We start from the raw sequence: 14116 nt of genomic DNA on the forward strand, positions 1-14116 counted from the left end.
TGTCTACTTCAATTTTTGGGTGCATTTTACTTTCTTTGATTCATTGAGTTATGTTAACTATGCCCCTTCCCTGCCCTAACTTACTTGGATCATGTCCCCAGCACTGATGAGTGTGTGCACAAGTGAGCATGATCATGATTATGCAACTTAACGTAAGCCACACATCATAGATTGGGTCCTGGGAATGTATGCATCTACCCTAATAGGCTACCCTATCTTCTGCCTGATGCTTTTTAAGTGAAATTATCATGTTTATAGAATTGGAGCCATAATGTGTGTGCTGAGGATCCACAGTCAAATTGGAAAACATTGGGGAAGCTTTTCCGAATTTTAAGTTATCCTTTTGTCACTCCCACCTTTCAGTAGGAGACTGAAAAATCTTACTCTATTTAATTAGTCCAAGAGAAAAAGAAGTATCACGTCTTAAAACAAAACTCTAATTCTAAGGAGTTACAATTTTTTATTTGGTGTGATCCCTGCTCAGTGATGGGCTGCTTTGAAAGTAGTCTTGCTGCTTTGACTATACCTGGTCTTGCCTGTCTTGTGCATGTTTATGTGTACAGACATATTTAAGAAGTTATTTGGGCTTTGTACTAGAATGACATAACTACCTGCTCCAGGGCACTTTGTCTTTAAAAGCCAAGTGTTATCTTACCTCTGTGTGTGTGTTCTTAATGTAAAGATAAGTATGTATTTGTTTTGACTATCAGTTATAGTTGGCAGTGGATTGCCTGCAACCATACTACTGAAGATTTTGAACTTGTCACCGCAAGCTAAGCAGGATTGACCCTTGCCAGTCAGTTGAATGTGAAACCTCATTTAAAAACAGATTTCTTCCCATTTCCAGCTGCAGTTTTTCTTCTGTAAAATCACTTCTTAATTTCTGCTTGTGTTGGTTTACTTCCTTTCCCATGTAAAATATTCTTATTTACTTTACTTCCATAGTCTTATTTTTAAAGCAACACAAAGGAAATTATATGCAAAACTATTGAGTACTAAGTTTAAGGCTTTAATTTAGGTTTTAATTTCCTGACTTTCAGTTTCCACAGCAACCTTTTGTTTATTTGTCTTTTGTACATATGCATTATATGGATCTTTAATTATATTATCACATAACTGGTGTTCAGTGATGCATGTGTGATATATATGCATTCTTGGAAAACCTTGATGGGCACAGAATGCTTTTATGTACTGCCCCATAGTGTAAGGTGAATATAGAAGGATGGAGAACGGTACTTTTTTTGCTGGGGTTTCTTGGTTTGTTTACACAAGGTACAGTTCCCATTTAGTGAATAATCCAAACTGACTACATTAAAAATAGTCTTTCATAAAATGAATTAAGTGATATGTACTGTTAGGGAGACCAGAAAATGTAATTAGCCTATGGTAAACTTACCGTGGACCACGTCTCTGCTAGTGGACTATTACTGCCTAGCCTTTCTATGCTTTATAAGCAGCTTGTTATAGTACAGAGATACCTGCTCAAAGCATTTGCATGTCATTGCTTCTGCATTTTATTTGTAACCTATTTTTTCTGTTTTACTCTCAAAAGGCGTCTAAACAGAAATAATCTTCAACTGCTTTCTGAATTACTCTTTCTGGGAACTCCGAAGTTATACAGACTGTAAGTAAGCACAACCCAGTATTAATAATCTTGGAAACCTGGCACATACTATTAATGTTTAAAAATGGGTATATTCTGTTGTTTTTTTCCTGGAGCACACACTTATTTTTATCCTATCAAGAACAATCTAAATAGTTCCTATCCATTTCAGTTCAGCATTTTCTTTGGTTTATTTTCTTGCTTGGATACAAAAAGTCTGTCATGAGTCATGCAAGTCCCCCTCTTCCCCCCCTCCAAACTTCCATTTCAAAAAGTGTGAATGAGCCTTTGGAAGAGTGTTTTCTCCCTTGTTTTGTCTTCAAATTAAAAACAATAAGCCGAAAAGTGATGGGTTTGCAGCTGTTGGTCCAGTGATATTGCAAAAACATTTCTGTTTGTTTTGTGATATTCTGTTTTTATACCTGTGGACCACTAAGGCAATTTCTTAACAATATAAATATGAAGTGGACTTTAGATAATCTAATGAAAAATGCCTACTTTCTACTAATTTATTTTATTAAAATATATATCAAGAAGACAGTTTCAAATGATAGGATGTGGAACATGATGCACTTAAAGCCTGGCAAGATGGTACAAATTTATAGTCAAGTATAATCAAAGATGCATCCTTGACACTTTATTATAGATTTCAGGTGAGATTTGATTCTTGCAGATTAAATTGGGGAAAAAGAAACTGGCAAATGATTCTGTACTCTATGCATTGGATAGTCAGTTTCTTTATTGATCTTGTATGTTAGGAAGCTGAGAGAAAATAGTTGATTGCACCATTGCAGTAGTTAGACGTGTACATGGAGGTGAATTTTTATAAAGTAAGTTTCACTTTGGGGACTTAACTTGTTTCTAATTTCTTAAATGCACAGCATCTTTACTTGTGTTTTCTATTTAATATTAAGTGGGGGAAATTAAAATGTCTGTATTTATAGCAAGAAACATTTAATGCAAAAAAGTTGCCTTTAGCTGTTTGTATGCGTGTGTGTGCATGTATGCACTAGCAAAAGCTTCCGTTGTAGGTGAAACATCATGAGATTACTAGACAGCAGTACTCAAAGGGGTTCTCTCCTAAGAAATTCTTCATCTGAAAAAATTGGCTTAGAGTACGTTTCTCCCATAATATTAAAAAATATGGAATTTCAAACTTGTGATAAATAATGTGCATATATTGTAAAATTCAATATTAACAAGTATGAAAATATTACAGAGAATTAACATTAGAATTGAAATTTGTCACTTAAGAGTGAAGTGATATGGGGATGATAGTTCTGAGTTATTCTATCACTGGCATGCTGCTTGTTAAATCTTAATTCATGCATCATAAAAATGAGATATAGCTTGCAGAATAAAATAAGTACACATTTAAAGTAAAGTCAACTTTTTACATTTTATTTTGAGATGCACTTGTGGAATTATAAATGTATTAAATTTCTTCTGCCCAATGGTTATTGTTGATCAGTTCATGAAAGTGTGTGTGTCTGGTCATAACATGTTTAAATAAATAAATAAACACACGAGACATGTTTCAAAAATATATCTTAGCTTTACTTAAAAACCAGCATATTAAGCTCTTGATTTAAAATTTCTCTTGCTATTCTGATGCATCAGTCCTGAACAAAACAATTTTAATACATATTGGCTGTATGTGGTCAGGGTTCAGATTTTATATAGCTTGATTACTGCCAGATCTGTACATGGCTATTTATTTATATATTAGCAATTGTGGACTTGCTTACATGTATATCCTGAACAATAATCTCTTTGGAAAGGGATTGTCAAATTGTCTAAAGATGATGATGGAATTATGTTTACTGTTTTGCTTAGCCAATTAAACTTTAACTGCTAATAATACAGCGTGTATGCTGCAAATTCTTCAATATGCTATTCAGCTTCTGTGAATAATAATTACCATTTGACCCTTGGCTGTAAATGAGATGCCAGGTGAAGAAGCACATATGCTTATTGTGTAGCCTAAATGCAATATAAAAGAAAGAGGGTACACTGTATGTGAATTATGATTAGACACGGTTGGTTGCCGCCAGCGGCCGGCTATGCTTTCCCTTTGCTGTCTGCTCCAATTTCTCTTTGGACGGGTTGAGAGAGCACTACATGTTCAGGTCAAGATGTTTGCTCAGAAATAGTAGTACAGTTGCAGCTGTGTTTGTTGGAGCAGGAGACTAGTTTAAATAGCATTACCATTTATCCAGTCCATTAACAGAACTCTGTAAAATAATACCAACTCTGCATAAACTACAGGACAGTGTAATAAAATTACAAACACTTGTTGACAGATGGGAAGTGCAAGTAAAAGAAAGCAGTAAGTTGTGAGTTTTTAAAAGAGACAGTACATAATTTTCTATGTCAGAATATCCTCTGTGCTTTGAAAATCCCAGTTCATATTTTCAGATTTGCCATGGTGGAGGTAAGATGTGTGGTATTTTTGTGTGTTTCTCTCTCTGTGCCCCCCCCCCCCACACACACACTTTCAGGAAACCTGAAAATAGTTAAACTTGTGGCTGTATCTGCTAAACAGGTTTTTTAAAATAGTTTTTGTTTTTGTTTTTGTATTTTTAAGAGTTTAACCACAAGTGATTTTAGCATAATTCTAGGTGAAGTATTATCTTTGTGGGGGGGAGGGGGGGAGCATAGTATGAAAAATACTTGGGGGGTGTTGAAGTTAATTGCTTGATTTTCTATTTTATTTTTAAAGAAAATTTGAGTTCATTTTGATAATCGTCCAAACTTCTAAGGCTCTTAATATTGAAATATTTGTATGCATGTGCCACTGAGTTTCTTGGATGATAATTTTTGTGAAGCTTTTTCAACAAGTATGTTTTATTGTGAGAATGGCATGCATTGTTTCCAGTGACCCATGTGCCCATTTATATTAACTTGTCTAACGTCAACTATAGTACCTTTTAATATAGAGAACTGTTATGGCTTAGTGGGTGCTTATCTGAGGAAGATAGATTTTGACTGCTTAAATCACCGTTCATTGATCACCATTTGCTGCAGGATACCAAGTGTTAGATCTAAAGCTGTTTGAGAATTTGGCTTTCAAAGATGCTTTTTTTTTTTTTTTTTTAGCTAGCAGCATGTATAGGGCATTGAATTCTATACACAAAGAATGTGTATTTTCTTTATTGAAATGTTTTAATTCAGTTGATAAACTCCCTTATTGGGCAGATCATATTTTATGATACAAGTTACAGCCTTGAGCTCTACTGGATCTGGAAAAGAACAGCCTTAAGGGTGGTTCATTTAAATTGTAATCGAGGCACTTCCTTGCCTTTACTGTAAACCTTCCCTTTCTATCAATGAGAAACCTGTAAGAAGCACATTTATGAAACATTCCTATTTAAAAGAGAAAGTCTTAGTGTATTGTAACTGTAAGGAGCACAGAGTTTTAAGATGCCTGGCTTAAGATCCTTGCAGCCAGGAATAAAAGTAGAAAACTGCATGGGGAGCCCCTGCAAAAAATTCCTCCTGAATTAATTTCTGCCAGCTATGATTAAAGTGTGTGGTACTAGATGTGTCAGACACCATAGTTCTTTGCTTCATTTTACTCTTGGCCTCTTTGGCCCCTGCCACAATAAATCCAACAATGGTTACGCAGGAATTGCAGGTTACAGTTGCTACGGTTACCGTTGTCCAGTCAGATCGACATCATTACTCATCCAGGGAACTGCCATGATAACTACTGCTGATTTCCATTGCTGGGAACACTGAAGATGTTTGATGCGAAGAGGATGAAAGTTTTTCAGACAGCAGTTATCTTTTCTGTAACTGCTTTGAGATAACATATTATTTACATCATTAACATATATACCTGTTATAGCTATAGCATGTTTTGAGGGACAGGAGATAGTTTCAAAACCCAGAATTGGTCAGTCAGGTGAGTGACAACTTAGGTGCATGAACGTGGTTGGAACAAGACCTTTCTATTTTAACATTCATTAACTTACTTTGTTTCATTATGACCTATTGCAGTTATATAGCAGACTTAAGAAAAATGACAGATTTGTGAAGTATTTAAAATATTGATTAAAGTAAACGGATGTATTAGGTATTTGGTAGGGAAGATGGTTTACCATCTGATGAACTCCTTCAACAAAGTAACTTAACTCCTTGGGATAGCAAATTAGAGCAAAGCTTCTAAACACTTGTATTCAAAATATAACTAGGTAGTTTGGAGATTAAATCCAGTGAGCAGCAAGAATGAGTCCTCAGTTATAATAAGACATGTTACTGAGTGGGTCTCCTCTTTCAAGTAGATTTAAAGGACTTGCTGCTGGACAGAAGCTATATTTGGAGGTTTCAGCTCTTGCGTATATTGCCATAGTTTTACAATTGCTAGCACCTTTCACTAGGAGTGTGGGGCATGTGCATTGCTCAAGGAGGCTTTATTTGAGAAGGTCACCATCATATACCATTATAATTTTTTACATTGACAAAATCTAAATTTCAATTTGTTGGTATCTTTTTCCAAAGGGAGGACTTGGAAGCGATAAGACTTCTCCAAAATGTAGTTTTCTTATAGCATAGAAGTGACATATAGTATTTTAATATGCATGGTAAGCTAACTATGACAGGCTTTTAATACCTGTGTTTCAGTATTGGTTTATGGGATGGAAAAATCAGAATGTACTCTTTTTAAGGAGGTGGAGATATTGCAGATTATGTTGCCTTGTAAAGTGTGCATGTGTGTGTGAAATTTTTCCTCATGCCCTATATTTTGGTTCAGATTGAAACTCTTATTCTGTTAGTATGAAAGCAGTAGATGCAAAAATAGGTTACTGGGGCTTTGGGGTTGCATAAGGGCTAATATATGAGTAATACATTTTAAAATAGCACTTTTATATAGAGATTGGAAGTACCACAAACGTGTGCTCAGAATATGTTTCAAATGAATGTTTTGTAAATCTCCCCCTGACCCTACCCCAAACATGACTCCAGAACCATACGGGAACACTCATTACAAGACTGTAATAGCTATATTGTAACAGGAACAAAAGGAATGGTCAGCAGTAAGGCTGCAAACAGATGGCACCTCTTGTGCCACCATAAACATTATACGGTGGCACAAAGTGAAAGCAGACAGAGTTGCATGGCCTTTGTTATGTCACAAATGTACAGTTTTGTGGCTGTGACAAAAGTTAATATTAACTTGCACTGCTATTTTGCAGCAGACATCTATTTTAAGATAGGAGAAGTTTAGCAGCCTGGAGTTGCCTGTGCTCTCCTGTTGCCTCAAGTAGGCACTCCCAGGGCTTCAGGATCCCAATCCAGCAAGCCCCAGGAATTCCTCTGCAATGGATCTGTCCAGGGAAATTCCTGGAGTATGAAGGATTGGGGACCCTTGGAGCACCTGCCTGGCTTTCCCCATCTGCGGAAGCTTGCCCAGGGATTCCAACCTGGGGCATGCCTTTTGTGACTGGGGAAACCATGGTGCTTTCCACTTGCAGAGGCACGCCTGGATAATCTGACTTGGGGCATGCTTCTGCAAACAGGGGAAACCCCAGGGTTCCCTACTTGTAGAGGTACACCCAGAAATTCCCATGGCACACCTGTGCAAGCAAGGAAACCTGGGAGTTTCCTTATTTGTAGAGTCATGTCCCGAGTGGTGTCCTGCAGGACTAGGCCCCTGAGGGATAATGGATACTGTCCGTCTTGCTCAGTGAAGCCTATTGCCTGTGCCAGGATAAATCCTATCATGGTTGATCTGCTTCATTTGATGACATCTGTTTTATAGCCTAAGAATAACTAGTTGATTATGGCAAGATCATGGCATATGTGGCTTTATAGCAGACATACTTAAACTCATTCTGATTTTAGAGGTAGCAGTTTTTAACTTTGTTCTCAATATTTAAATTTGAGATTACTTGTAGAACTGGAATTAACTTAAAGTGCAGTCATCTAAAAAATAATGTGCAGTGTTGGTCATTGCACTTGACGTTGGTCAATTTTTGTGACTAGGAACAAGTATTGAATTTGTCCCTGGACAAGTTGTGCTTATGTCTATCCCGGAACAGAAATAACGTGAAATTGACATGTACACACATTGTCCTTCTAATCGGGTTTTAGAGAACAGCTGAATGCATTGCCACTTTTGTGGCATTGCTTCAGTAATACAATCCTGGGATAACTGTTCAGATGCACTTTGCAATGTCTGAGGATGTATGTTAGAATTTCTTATACCATGAACCCTTTCAAGATTTATTCCTAGACAACAGGCACTCATTTTGTCCTGGGATAAAATGGTTTATCTTGAGAAAAATTTGACAGCTGACAGTCTGTACAATTGCATTATTGCATATTTTGTGTATTTCCCTGTCATTTGTCTTCATCTCAGAGAGTAAACTCTTCTTTAGACATGTCTTCTGTGTTTTATGCCAGGTGCTACAGGAAACAATGGCCACTGATAGAAAACAGTGTTGTAATATTAAGAAATCAACTAGGAGAAACATGCATACTTACTAAGAAGTTAATTAGTAACATCACTCTTCTTGTTTTAAAGAAGAGATCTTATTTTTGATGGCTTGTTCAAATTACATAGGCACATTTTAGTTATATTATGAGATAATTAGGGGAGTGATTTCATATTGCTTTTAAATTTTCCTGTATGTTTCTTTAACTATAAAAGTATAATTTTACATTTTTTGTCTACCTTGCTGCTTTATCCTACAGCCAAGGAGATATTACTTGTATGGTATTTTATAGCTGTAAACTAGCCTCTGGAAATGAGCAAATAATTTAAATCTTTATATGATCTATATTCTTCAATCCCATAATATACTATTTTTCAGATGACAAATATCCATGGGACACTTAAAATATTTTATTTTCATTATAGCAAACATTCCAACACAGTTTGTAATAGTTTTTAACATAAATTCAAAAACTATGTTAATCACCAAGCAGGCAGAAATGTGGCTTAAAGCCATTTTACTGTTAGTAACATAGACATCTCTTTGTGTTTTGAAATCTCTTACACTATTTGCTGTATGTATTTGAATGTGTTTAATTAAAAGATACAAGTCATATTATTTTCTTAACTGATCCCAGCTGCATCCCCTCTAGCCCACCCCCTGCAAAAAAAAAAAAAAAAAAAAAGAGTTCTAATGTTTTAATACTGCTGAATAATTTTAAAATAAATTGATAAAAGCTGCTTAATCTCAGGGGTGCCTAATGTTCTTAAGCCTTCAGAAAGACACCTCTTTCTGTGTATGGGGGAAGTCTGGTGTTGACACTGCTGATGTCACAGCAAAACACACTTGCATAACATATTGCGGTTATATGAAAATTAGCACAGTGCTTTGCTGTTCTTTCTGGATCTCTTTAGCTATAACTATGTTAATGGTTTGACTCAGAGTTGTTCCTGGAGGGCAGCCTTGAAAGCTTTGGTAAACTATGATATAGGAAGCCTTTTAGGCAGTAGTTAAGTAGGAAACTGAACACCAGAGAAGGAAGTAATGAAAAGTAAAAAGGTATGTTAGAGGAAATGCCATTATTATGTGGTGCAAAACATGGTGTGAAATGTTATAAAGAGGACATCTGTAACTCTCTCAGTTTGTACTGAGTGGACACCTAAGTGAAGCCATGTCATCTTGATTAAAAAAAGAATAGAGGAGTAAAAAATGCAGGGGGAAATAGGAAAAAAAAATACAGCGCTCCCCACCCAGGATAGTAGGTTTCTTCTAGTAGAAGATTAAAGCTTGAAGTAACTGAATAGCTGAGAAAAATCCAAAGAAAGGTTGATTGCTTCCCCTCCAACAGTTCCAATTGATTGAAAAAAGCCTAATTTAAAGTTCTGTTTGTTCTGTGTCTTAAACCATCAGAATTTTCTTTTAGAACTTGGGGAATGCTCTGGAAGAAAAAGAATCCAAGGATAAGAAGTCATTGCAGACCAACAATTGTTCCTAATCCTCACAAAATGCTTGAGAAATTAAATTTATTCTTTATTGCTCAAAGTGTTACCTAGGTCACTGGGCGATGGGAAAATTGAACTGGAAGTCGAGTAGGCGCAATCTTTGTTTTGTGTCTAGATGCTTAACCTTAGACACGACAAGGCATCTTAGAGTGTTGTGGGAACTTGGTTCAGAGTATTAACACCAGGACTTTTATTACCCTGGATTTATAATAGGCTATGCTGTCAGTAGATGAAAATGTTGTGTTTACATTTCAGTGTTAAATGATCATTTAATTAACACCTAAGGAAAAAAAAACTTGTGAAATTCTTAGCAGCTTTTATTGTCGGTTTCCTTGGAGGTTTTAATATCCAAGTTACACTGCAATTGCTTCTTCAAGTACAGCTAGAAAAGACATTTATGAACTTAGTCAAGAAAGACAGACAGTTTAACCCCTGTTGACCCTTCATCCTAAACGTTGATTTATACAGCATTTTAAATGTAGTTCTCTTTTTTTGTGTGTATGTGTGTATGCACATTACTTTAGAGAATGTTTTAGTGTTAAAATAGCAGCAACAGTTGCTTTTTCTATTTATTTTTAAGTGACCCAATTAGCTCTTATTAAGAGCTATAAATAAATCAGTGGCTTGTTTCTGTAGAAAATTACTATAGTATAGTATAGGCTTGCATTTTATAATGTTCTTAAAAGCTTGCAGTTTGACCACATTAATATTTTGTTGTTTAAAATAGGTGACTACATGCAGGAAAGAAGGTTAAAGAAGCATATCTTATAGTGCTTGTAGTAGCTATTGTATGTTTGAAATCTTCAAAAGGGCTACAGGAAATTGGCAAGAGAAGCAGTATTAGCGCAAAAATGCATATCCATTTTAGCCAGCACAAATCTGGTTTCATATGTTCTATTGTATCAGAGAAAGTCAAGGCTATCCAATGCTTTAATTTGCTCTTGCTTCTTAATAATGCTTTTTGCCATAATGTAGATCTATAAAGCAAGTTTAATAGCTTTTTGCATCCTAGAGCTAATACTAGATAAAACCATTCTCTGTTAAAGACAAGCAGCTGCTCTGCAACTGGTGTATTTTTAAGACATGTTAGCCACAGTAAAAACTGAAATTACAGCTACATTCAGGGAACAATGCTGAGATTTTAATGTATTGTTTTTGGGGTTAGCTTAGAGTTCTTTTTTCTTTCATCTCTATTTTAAACTTAAAGTAGACAATATTAAATAATAACAAATCTTTTGATAAATAAAAAGCAAAGCACTTAAAAATATTTTATTTCACCAGTGACCTAACCAGAATTGCTTGTATATGGTGGCTTTTTTTTTAATGTCCCCCAGTCTTTTGTACAAGTTGGTCTGGAAAGCTTAGGCATCTCTTGACAAGGGTTAGCTGTATATTTCCCCTCTCTGACCTCCAAATAGTGCAAGATACACAACATCTAATAAAAACTTATAGGAAGGTTATGCCAAACAATGTATACCATCAGTTGTATATGAAGGTAGGACTATAATATTGAAAAATTATCATGTTTTGAGAGCATATTAGTTATACATGGAAAATAATGTTTACATTTGTATCATTCAGTGTTTAAATCTGTTTCCTGCTATAGCATTTAAACAAAACATCTTAAATTTATTTTTTAAAATGTGGTTTGGGGAAAAAATTGCAGGAACTCTAAATTAACATGTCAGAGGAAAAAAGGACTTAAAAGGGAATTAAAGCGTAAAGCTACATCACTGGTTATTCACAGAGTACTCATCTTGGATAGCTCATATGTATTGAATTGGCAAATTAATTAAAGATAAATAATATGTGCAAGAGGAAATAATTTAGTCTTTTTACATGGAAATGCTTCAGCTGGAGCTACTTTGACTTGCATGGAGTTCAAAGAATTGTGGAGAGGTTCCTGAGCATTACCTTAATGAAGATTAACTTGCAACAATTAGTAAATACTCTTGTCATAGTAAACAAGCAAAAACCTCCATAGATATGCAATGTGCACTATTTTATCTCGGACAGAGGGGGTGCATACTCTTCTTCCCTCCTGCAGAACTTCTTGTAGGCACAGGTAGTTCTTTGCAGTAGTGGGGAATCTGTCTGGTTGGTCTGCATCTTCTACCTTTTGATAAGGCCACTGGTTTAGGGAAAGGGCAAAAAAGATGGATAGAATATTACCTGGTAGGAAAAGAGGATTAACCACTTTTGGTAACTTTACATAATGAAAGAGTAGGAAAGGTATTTTAAAAGGATGCCATGTAAATTGGGTATTCTCTTATTTTGGAAATAAAATTCAACCTCCCCCCCCCCCCCCCCAAAAAAAAAAAAGGACTGGGGGTCAGTTTCATGAGTAAAAATAATGCTGAAACAATCGGGGGGGGGTGGGGAGGTGAGGAGAATTCACTTAACTGGATTCTGAGAGAATTCCTCTGACTTACCCCCTTCTCTAACCATGGTTAACCATGATGATTAACTGATGCATCCAGGCAGTATTCGAAGGAATTTGTGTTCTATCTTTCTTTGCATTCCTGGTTATGCCCTCCATAAGGGGCAGGATATAAGATTTAATTTTCCTCGGTAAATGTATAAAAGACTGTCCTTGGAAAAATACAGATAGTTTTTCCTTTTTGTAAACTTCTTGAAAAATAGCAACATAAAGCCTTCTGCTATACATACTTTTTATATTCTGTGCCCCCAACTCAAGGCAAAAAACAAAAACAAGAGAAACTGTTGGTAAAATAAGTCTTAAACTGTGCCAGTCCAAATGAGTGTCAGACTGATGGACTGGAGAGGATGCAGAGGTTATACTGGAGTGCATGCCACAGAAAGTGCTTTCTTTTCAGACACCTAGTGTCTGACTTTTCAGATGATCAGCAAAAATGCCTCAGCTGGCCTCAAGTGCAGTGGCAGGTAATGGATGGAGACAAGCCTGTTGGCCAGTATTTAAACCATGTGTAAGGAGTCATTGTTCTCTTAAGTTTTTAAAAGTAACTTAGAAACAAAGCAAAATATATTATTTCTTTGAAGACTGTAGTAGTATTTTTTTTCTTTTCCCTGTAACTAACCCAACAAGTAACATGGCCAGCTGTCATATTCAACAGTTGTAGTATACAGAAGTAGGCCATCTTTGGCACAGTGGTAGCAAAGATGTGAGTGTAGATAAAAATGGATTGTTGTGTGTCAGAGAAGCACTTTTTTTTTTTCTTTCAGAGCAGCAAAGACATCGCCTGGGGAAAATCGGTAGTAAGCAGGGATCTATAAGCATCTTTCAGTTATCAACTGCTAGAAAACTACCTTTTGTGTTTCACTAGAAGACTATCGCAGTTCAGGTCTTGTTACAGCTTATGCTGTAAGCCACCCTCATGTTAATTGACTTAGTATTGCTCGGCTTAGTGAAGCAGTCACACCTTAAGGCTAAAAACTAGGGCTGTGTGAAACTTCAGCAGCCGTTTAATTTCAGAGGTGTTTTGGCGCATTTTGGCACCCAAAACACTGAATCTAAAAACTAAGTGAAAGGCTCTGAAACATCTCTGAAACAAAATGAAACCATCCAAAACTTTTTGGAAAATTTTGGAGTTTTGAAGCCTAGCTTGCAGGGAAACAGAAACTAAAAAGAGTGAGGGGAGAGGGGAAGGACTGCTTTGATATTGACATCTGTAGCTGGCCAGTGTCTGCCATCTGGCCCTGAGGTCCCTTCCAATCCCAGTGTTCTGGGGTAGGGACAGCAGCCTGCTGTCATCCTGTGCGCAGATCCGGGGACCTGTGCTCCTTGGGAGGAGTCTGACACAGCCCTGCAGCCCTCCTGGGGGGCACAGACCCCCAGATCTGCGTGTGGGATCACAGCACACTGCTGCTGCTGGTTGGGACCAGTGCCAGCACCCAAGTCTGCTTGGTACAGCCCGCTCTGACCACTGGAAAGAACCCAGTGCTGGCACTGGCCCCAGCTGGCAGTGGCAGCCTGCTGTCATCCTGCATGCAGTTCTGGGGGCCTGCACCCCCTGAGGAGTCTGACACAGCCCCGCAGCCTTCCCAGGGGGTGCAGGCCCCCAGATCAGTGCACTGATATGTTGGACAAACTTTGTATGTTACAAAACTGTAATATGGAAGATAGCAAAATGTGCTGTTTGCAATGGAAAATCCACAACCTAAAGGAAAAAAAAGCCAGACTTTATCCTAACTGCATAGTTGATCCAAAAAAGGTATCATCCTAAGAAATCCTTGCCCCTTGCATCATTTCTGGACTATGATGCCTACATCAGTCTTACAGTACTGTGTAAAAACTGCTTTGTCTACAAATTTCATTGGTATATTATGATATGGGAAAAATCTATTCCTTGGCATTATTTCCTTTGGTAACATCAGAACTGTGGGTAAAATGTACCAGAATTAGTTATTTGGAGGGGTGGGGGGGTAGTATTGGCTTGGGAAGTATAGGAAATGCATTTGATGCAAAATCCAGATCAGCACTCAGTGAGAGTTGTGGGGGGAAAAGTATGAATGCCAAAAATATCTAGTGGTGATATTAAACATTCTTTGCAACACAATACGGTAGCAGTAAGCCTATTAATTTTTGCTCT

At 36.8% G+C, this 14116-nt stretch overlaps 1 protein-coding gene across 3 annotated transcripts in view; it reads left to right on the forward strand.

The window, feature by feature from the left end:
• The window catches only part of SLIT2 (slit guidance ligand 2), a 446646-nt gene that overhangs the window by 29251 nt on the left and 403279 nt on the right, over positions 1–14116 (forward strand). For all 3 annotated transcript variants that reach the window (XM_019552853.1, XM_019552854.1, XM_019552852.1), the window contains exon 3: positions 1553–1624. In XM_019552853.1, coding sequence (XP_019408398.1) covers positions 1553–1624 — 72 coding nt within the window. The remainder of the gene's footprint in view (positions 1–1552; positions 1625–14116) is intronic.

The sequence above is a fragment of the Crocodylus porosus genome, unplaced genomic scaffold (assembly GCF_001723895.1).
Source record: "Crocodylus porosus isolate Cpor-Errol unplaced genomic scaffold, CroPor_comp1, whole genome shotgun sequence".
In the NCBI taxonomy this organism is placed as follows: Eukaryota; Metazoa; Chordata; order Crocodylia; family Crocodylidae; genus Crocodylus; species Crocodylus porosus.